Raw genomic sequence first — 8,566 nt, 5'->3', positions numbered from 1 at the left:
ATTTTCATTTTTATTTTAGTCCCTCCTTTTATAATGACTCAACTTTTTTGTCCTTTCATTATATTTTTGTATTTTAAAGTGGCGAAATTGAAGTTTTTAATTGATTATCTTGTAATTTTATGACGGTTGATCCCTCTGCATTGTAAAATTGTATGTCACGTCATTCAAATATGACAAATCACTTCTTTTAAGTATAAAAATCTGATAAAGGGACCAACACAGTGTGATTTTAAAATGAAAACATATTTCGTAAATAAATTAAAATAATGAGACTAAAACCATAATCAAGCTTAAATTAAATTGATTCGCCATTTAGTAGAATGGAAAAATCATGTGGCTGATGCAATTTTGAAGATCAAAATATAATCCGCTTAAGTACATTTATACTTGTTTTAAAAAATAATTGTTTTTTTTAAAATTATTTTTAAGTTACATTTGAAGAAGTGTAGATAATTTATCCAACGATCAATAAAAATTAATCGCATGAGTAAATTTGTAAGTTGGGTAAAAATTAGTTAGTGCGTATCATTGATTCACTTATAAATTTACTTTTATCCCTAATTTTCATTTGATGTTGATAACTTGTCCATAATTCTTCAAAGACAACCTAAACTTCACATATGACATTCAAATAGAATAATATATTTAAGGGTTTTGCTAACTAGTGTCTCAATATATACAAATAAAATAATATATGAACAATATCTATAAATATGAATTTTATCTTAAAAATATAAGTAGGTATACCCTTGCTTAGCTTAGATTTCTATCATCACAAAATGAAGAAATTTGGCTTTTCAATCCAAGTTTGATGGAAGAATAAATTTGTTACATCTAATAAAACTTGTCTCATGATCAAAATTTCCTTTTTGGTTCCACCAAAATCTTTATTTTTTTTTTGTAAGGGTTCCTTCCACCAAAATCTAAAGCACACATGCACCTCCTAGTTTTGTTGATTAATGTGATGTGTGTTTTTTGTCTGAATATGCACCACTACCAATTACATTTACATATACTTTGTGTCAAAAAAACCATTACATATATATACTCTTTGTTTTTTTTTTACGCAATACATATACCTTTTGTGAACACCTATTTGTTGGATTACCTATTACCCATCCCTAATAAAAAAAAAACTCACGGGGTAAAATTTAGAACCGTTCAACATGTTCATAGATAAGAGATTTACGTATCCTCGTGATCTTAGCTCAGTTAGTACTCTTCTCAACATGTTCATAGATAGAGATTTACATGTTCATGGACAATGCATAATATATGCAAGGTCCGGAGTTCGAACACCGGCCACCACCAAAAAAAGATAGAGATTGACGTACTCTTCTCAAACCATGTAAACTTCATTTGTTATATGGGATATGCTTTTACATAATTAAAAAGAATAGCAAATGAATAAAAAAAAACTCTGCTGCTAACTAAATAAATTTGATACAAAAATAGATATTTAGAAGAAAAATGATATTTCATATATTTTCCCCATGATACATTACTCCCATGGACTCAATGAACACTCTTCAGGCAAAGTTGGAAAACGTTCAGAATCATTGCAATAGTCATAGATGACAAGGTTTCTTTGAACCCAAGCATAATCCATTTTCTGATCACCTGAAAGATGCCAAGCATCATATTGATCCCACCAATTTTTGGTTGTGGTTGAAACACATTTAGGAAATGGATCTTCCCATTGACAAGCATCAACACTAAAGTCTTTGTAGGATGACACAAATGGTGCTAATTTCCAATTTGTTTTTTCAAGTCCACCTCTTGTAGCCCAATCATCTGCGTTCCATACACTTGAAAACAAGTACATTGGTTTCTCATTTGGGAAGAAATTGTTTGGTTTGTCGTTGTTCTTGAACACCCTTATTGGAACTCTATCCACAAAAAACCTGTTTTCAATTCATTTGCAACATTCAGTTAACAAAACAAAAAAAATTCCATAAATATCTTGAATTAAGGTATTTTAAATAATCTGTACCCTTGAAATTTAAGGTCTTTTTAAAAGAAACTCTTTCCTTGCTACTGTCCATATGACATATTATCATATTCATATGAGCAGCTAGCAATGATAATTAAACTAGGTCCACCATATTGTACATTTTACTGAACTAGATTCGTTTCTTTAACCTCACAATCTTGTCCTACACTACTATTTCCACCAAAAACAAAAACAAAAAGTACTAATTACTTTTTGACAATTGAGAAAAGAACCCTTAAACCGACATAAAGCATAAAGAAGTGTACAACTTAGCTCCATTACCATATTTGCAAACACTTTGATGTCATTTCTTGACTTAGGTTATAAGATTAAGAACACCAATAAGAGTAATAGAAGATTGAACTTACACTATCTGGTGGTTATTCCAGAGAATGGAATAGGTGTGATAGTCCTCAGTGGGATCAAACCAAAGCATATGTCTCATTTCACGATTACCGGTCCCATTCTTGTACACATTTGTTTGGATCAAATATGGTTGTCCTGTTCTGTTTCCCAAAAACTCAAAATCAAGCTCATCTCTTTCTGGCCCTGCACCATTTTCTGTACACATCTGCAACAATCCCATATTCTTTGTTAATACTCCACCAATTGGATTCATAAAAACACAAAAAGGAACTCATTAAAAAAATTATATTTACTATTTAGTACTAAATTTCAATATTAATGTAATTGTTTACTTACATAGTATGCTGTAACAACACCAGCAGAATCACCTCCTACCAATTTCAGCTTCATACTGAACCATCCAAATCTATATCTTTGTTTTGTTTGAAACCCACATCCTGTCAAACATTCAATGCTTTAAAAATGGCCTCAAAATCTCAACTTTAATGCTATATTTGTACCTTCCAGAATAATGTTTGACTTACTCAAACATGATTTGACCATAAATTATACTCTCAACTTTAGAATTGATCCTAGTCCCAAAATCAATTCTATCTAAAAGCTAATATATACATACACACACAAGCAACTTTGATCCAAGCTATCCAAAAGTAGGTTTATGTAAATCATTTTAATGAATGTATAAAAACATAAATCATTGTACATTCAACTCGATTTCAATCAAAAACAATTTTTGTCACAGCAGAACCGAACAAACTCTTAGTATATTATGGTTGTAATTATGTTTGAGTATTCAATACTCTTTTAAATATACTTAAGATTACACAAAATAATCAAATGAAAACATAACATAATAATACAGTGTATGTGCAACAAAATGCTCATTTTAATGTTATGCTCATGCATTTGATTTGATACCTGTGTCATTGTCTAAGGAAAGATACCAGATCTGTCCATCTGTAGAGGTAGTAAAATGGTTTTCAGACCACATTATGCTGAAGTTGTCTTCAAAAGATCCCTTAGACATAGCTGCTTCTGCTGAATGATAATAAGCAGCTACTATGGCTGCAAGGAAAAGAAGAATGGAAAATGAAGAAAAGGACCCTCCATCCATTTTGGGTAGGAGGAGAATTTTGGTTCAAGAGAATGGAGGGATTCTCTGCTTCTGGATCTCTGAACCCGAGGTTTGGAAGTTCAATAAATAATGTTAACTTTGAAAATGATTTCTGCACATACAGTTGTAACATCATATGCTATTGTTCCACTTTGTTTAGTTGTTTAATAAATTTGCATGTGGCAAATGTACAAATTTGTCCATTCACTTATAACATCGTGACCCCAAAGTCTACATGTATACAATAATGAAAATTGCTAGAGACACTCTAGATCTCAAATAGATTTTACTAGTATTTATCTACAAATAGATATTTTTTCTTTTGTTGAAATTGATGTAGATTTTATTAAACTTATGTGGAAGTATTGCTAATTGCATTTACTAATATAGACAATATATTATCTAACTTGCCAACAAATTAACTTGCTGGGTCATGAGGTTCATTCATATTGGATCAAGAGTAATTATATAAGTGAGTTGGACACAATATCTTAACTCAAAATTTTAAGATATTGAGTTTATAATGAATTCTCTTGTATATTGTTAAACAGTCATTTTTCCATCCAATGTAAGATTTATGATTCACACTTGACACAACGATCGCTTCCTCAAGTGTGAGTCCATCCATTCTTATGGATATACGCTTTTTCATCCACTTTCACCATAGTTTCGGAATCGTCAATAGGACATGACACCTGACCACCATTGTTGACTTCCGCCACAAGGAGTCACTCAAAAAATCAACTTTGATACATTTCTTGGGCATGAGAGAACCTAAAAGATTATCCGCAAAAAACCAAGAGTAACCACATTTAACCCAAAATATTAAAATATTGGATTCCCGAGTTTTTTTCCTCATGTTTTGTTCAACACTCATTTTTCTATCTAACGTAGGACTTCTAACTCACATTTATCGCAACATGATTGAAATTTTAAAAAAAATTATATAGTGTAATTTTTAGTAAGAATAAATAAATGAGGGTCGTGGAATTGATCATAGTAAGTATAGGAGGTGACGCATATACAAGACAAGGGTATATTGGTGAATGAAGAACGACAATAATGCAAATGGTAATGTAAAAAACAAATGTGGGAGTGGGACCTTAGCCAGGCTGCATTTTGCAAATTGCAATGGTTGACAAGACTAGAATCTAGAAAATGCACAAGAATTTTTATTAAAAAAAATAATTGCACAAGAATGAAAGTAGAGACGGTGTAGCGTTGAGGTTCGGTGATTAATGCATGTAAGAACGTGATCCATCGTTCTGAGCTGGTCTACCAATAATGCAAACTCATGAACCTCTCGCTTTCATGCTCGACAGATGCAAAACTAGGATAATTAATACTATCATTTTATATATGAAGTGAGAAGGTGACTTGGTGGTTTTTAGGAGGAACAGATTGGAGGGTAAAAAAGTCACGAGTTCAGCTACCTCACTAACAAAATAACAAAAAAAAAACATTGATTATTGATTAAAAAAACTAACATTTAAAAAAACCAATTATTCTATCAATTATCTATGTATTATCAAATAATTAAATGTCGTCCATAAGTCATGGTACAACTGACAAAAATATCAAAATTGTTAGGTTGAACGCCGTGATTGAAGTTCAAACGTCGGCCACTGCTTCCTAAAAGTTCTCCGTTGTTGAGCAATTGGTACATGGGGATAGTCAGAAGAAAACTGAGCAGGAACATGTTAATATGATACATTATTAGCAAAATAAGGAGAATATTGTGACAAATACTAAGCAACTGTCTAATAGGCATATAGTCATATGGAACAACATACCTCATCTGAGAGCACATCAGATTTTAGGCAATCTCCTCCATCCAAATTCAGTTTGACCCTATTTAAAAGAAAGCAATGTTTGATCAACATACCTCATCTAAGAGCACATCAGATTCAGAGGCGGTATCCTCCATCCAAATTCAGTCTGGCCCTATTTAAACGAAAGTAGTGTTTGATGACATTTACAAAATTGAAAAGTGTTGTTTTTGGATTTCCAAACTATTGTATTTGGATTTCCAAATTCTATTATCTACCGAAGTTGTTACTAGGTTGAGTCACGACCAGGTCGCTCTCTTTAAGACGTTTCGTGGCACTACCCAAAGTAGTGCAAGGTATACTATCAACCACGCCGCCTCCAGGATAAAACAAGCTCAGCTACAACTGTGCGGTTAACTACTGCACTGTAGAAAACCGTTCGAGAATTACACCTTCAAATATGGTACTAAGACCACTCTTTATTACTGAAACCACTTTAATATGGTATTATTACCATTCTATTATGGTGCTAAGACCACTCAAATATGGTGTTTCCACCATTCTAACCCTTAAGTTCTCCAAACTATCAATATGGTACTATGACCACTCAAATATGGTGTTACCACCATTTCTCTTCAAATAGAAAAATATTGTTATAATATTTATATACCGTTAAGATCATTCTTGATTCCGACGGGGCATTATTATTCCAAATAGGGACTATGATCTTAAAAGTACTCTTTATTCCGAAGGGACATATATTATCGAAGGGACTATGAACTTAAGATCATTCTTAATTCCGAAGGGACATTAAACCGAAAAGGGACTATGGTCTTAAGAACACTCTTAATTCCGAAGGGACAGAAAGGAGTAGAAAAAGGAGAATGACTTGTTAAACAAGTCGAAGGAGGGAGAAGAGAGGAAAGACTCGTCAACACAAGTCAAGAAAGGGAGAAGAGAGAAAGAGTTCCCGACAACTCAATGAAACTCTTTGGTGTGTGGAATGCATTATGTGAGTTCTCTATTTATAGGGAAAATTCACAACTAATAAGTGAGAAACTTTGGGAACAAGTAATATGAGAAACTTTGGGAACAAGTAACATATTGTTATACCCTAATTTTGGACCTAAAAATACTAACTCAATTTTTCTTTTCTTGCATTTCAAGCCATTTGATATGTCTCTGATCAATTGCATCTTTCTCTGTTTCCTATTTCAATATTACTTGCAAAATTTACATAGAAGGGTATTTTAGTCATTTCCTATGTTAAAATTTCTTTTGAGTCTTTTCAACTGGTTTGAATAAGTCCTTATTTCAATTCTATGTCAAAATCCATTTCAAAAATTACATTTGAAGTCATTTTGAGTCAGTTTAGCCCCTAGGGGCATTTTTGTCCTTTCATGTGTTAAAGCCCTGTTTAAATTCTAAAATTGTCTCTGAGTCTTTTAATTTTGCCTGTATAAGCTCTTGCTTCAATTCCCAGTTAAAAATCTTTTTTAAATTGCATTTGAGTCATTCTGAGTCGTTTTGGTCCCCAGGGGCATTTTGGTCATTTCACACAAAATTTCGACAGAGAGGGGTTACTTTAAAGTACCTCATTTAAGTAGTTGGTTCGTTTTAGTCCATTTTGTGTTTTTTATTGGTTTCACTTTACGTTTATTCCAAATTACTTCTTTTAATTCAAATTTTATTAATTTTTGCACCTTAGTCCTTTTTTTTTTATTTTGCATTTTGGTCCTTCAAGTCAAACTTTTACTTTCTAGTTCTTTTTGGTCAATTGCATTTCAGTCCTTGTTTTTTACAAATTGCAAAGTAGTCCTATTTTTTGTCCAAGTTTATTTTTCAGTCCTTTTTATTATTTTTGCAGATAGGTCCTTGTAATTTTCAGTTTTGCAGAAAGGCCCTCAAGCCAATTTTCAGCCAAGGACGAATTAGTTACAGTCCAGAACAGGTGTCAGCAAAATATTGGCTCAATCATCACACATGTCAGCTATAAATAGGCCACATCATCAATCACAGAAAAAGAGATCAATCACAACGTGCCAAATCACCACAAACACTTTTCCATTTCTCTCTCTTCTCCCAAACAGATCAAAATCGTAACCGTTTTCCCCAATTCTCCAAGAACACGAAGAACACAATGAAAAAACCCTAAGTTTCCAGAACAAAGAATTGAATCGAATTAAAACTAATTCGCTGCAATTCTCAGAGATTCGAGTTCGAATCTTCATCATCGAATTGATAGAACTGAAATTCAAGTACAAGATCGAAGAAATTGTGCGATCACAGTTCGAAGAAGTGAGAAGAAGAGAAATCGAAGCAGAATCAAACCAGTTCGAAGAAGAAGAAGATCAAGCACCGATTTATTTTCGGTTTCGAAGCTTACCAGAAGAATCAAAAGCTCGCAAGGATCTATTTGTTCGAACCTCCAAGCAAATTCAGGTAAACACGTAAGACCTTCTCGTTTTTGGTTATATTCATCATCGAAGGTTCGTGTTGAAAAAATGAACGGTGAATCCAAATGAAAAGCTTGAAAAGATTCGAACAAATTGAAAACCGAAACTCTAAAACACAAAATCATGAAGATTCACCGTTTATTTTTAACTCAGAGTTCAAATTCATCATTAGCAGAGAAAACGAATCAGATTAGGGTTCGATTCCAAGAAAGCTTCAAAAATCCGAAACGTTTCGAATTTGTGAAGGTTTAAAATCAAATCCGTTCGAATCAGTGTAGATCGAAACGTTCCGAATATCTTTCTTCAAAAAAAATCAAGATCAGAACGTTTCGAACATTTTTCTTCAAAAAAATCAAAATCGAAGTGTTTCGAACATTCTTCTTCAAGAAGTATCAAAATCGAAGTGTTTCGAACATCTTTCTTCAAAGAAATATCAAAATCGAAACGTTTTAGACATCTTTCTTCAAAAATGACAAGTTCGAAACGGTTTGAACAATATCCTTCAGAAAATAACAAGATCGAAACGTTTTGTGTCCAATCTATGCTGGTTTGTGAAATAATTCATAGTTTACAACTCGAAAGCCATGAAGGAACGAGCGAAAACGATGAGAGAAGATGAGAGAAGGCGAGAGAGAACGAGAGAGTCTGAAGAGAAGAAAGAGAAACTAGGGTTTGGAATGATTCAGACCGGTCTCCCCTGTTTTTATATTGGAGTGAACCGATTTGGTTCATTCGAACCGGTCTGGTTCACTCCTGGACCTTGTGTGCGCCATCAGATCTAGGGTTTTGCCTCCTGGGTTGATCCAACGCTCCAGAAGCCTTCTGGATGACCCAGACCCATCCTGCGTTTGGGTTTGGGCCTTAAGCC

General features: G+C 33.2%; 1 protein-coding gene across 1 annotated transcript; it reads right to left on the bottom strand.

Moving 5' to 3' along the window:
- Positions 1-1,336: 1,336 nt before the first annotated feature.
- Positions 1,337-5,464, bottom strand: XTH8 (xyloglucan endotransglucosylase/hydrolase 8). Its single transcript, XM_085740240.1, has 4 exons — positions 3,278-5,464; positions 2,696-2,796; positions 2,362-2,564; positions 1,337-1,904 (listed from the first exon to the last, which is right to left on the bottom strand). The coding sequence occupies exons 1-4, from the start codon at positions 3,471-3,473 to the stop codon at positions 1,502-1,504; spliced, it is 903 nt and encodes a 300-aa protein (XP_085596366.1). The 5' UTR covers positions 3,474-5,464; the 3' UTR covers positions 1,337-1,501.
- Between the last annotated feature and the right edge of the window lie 3,102 nt (positions 5,465-8,566).

The sequence above is a fragment of the Medicago sativa genome, chromosome 1, assembly GCF_051527215.1.
Source record: "Medicago sativa cultivar Bolivia chromosome 1, Bolivia_mono, whole genome shotgun sequence".
In the NCBI taxonomy this organism is placed as follows: Eukaryota; Viridiplantae; Streptophyta; class Magnoliopsida; order Fabales; family Fabaceae; genus Medicago; species Medicago sativa.
The sequence above is the reverse complement of the archived record's forward strand: the minus strand, read 5'-3'. Positions and strand labels throughout refer to the sequence as shown.

What these genes read in the sequence shown, in the direction of transcription:
- XTH8 (XM_085740240.1), bottom strand. Translation starts at nt 3,473, where the DNA reads ATGGATGGAGGGTCCTTTTCTTCATTTTCCATTCTTCTTTTCCTTGCA. An exon ending in TTCCTTAGACAATGACACAG is followed by an intron (nt 2,797 to 3,277) that starts GTATCAAATCAA and finishes AATGTTTGACAG; the next exon opens with GATGTGGGTTTCAAACAAAA. An exon ending in GTGTTGTTACAGCATACTAT is followed by an intron (nt 2,565 to 2,695) that starts GTAAGTAAACAA and finishes GGATTGTTGCAG; the next exon opens with ATGTGTACAGAAAATGGTGC.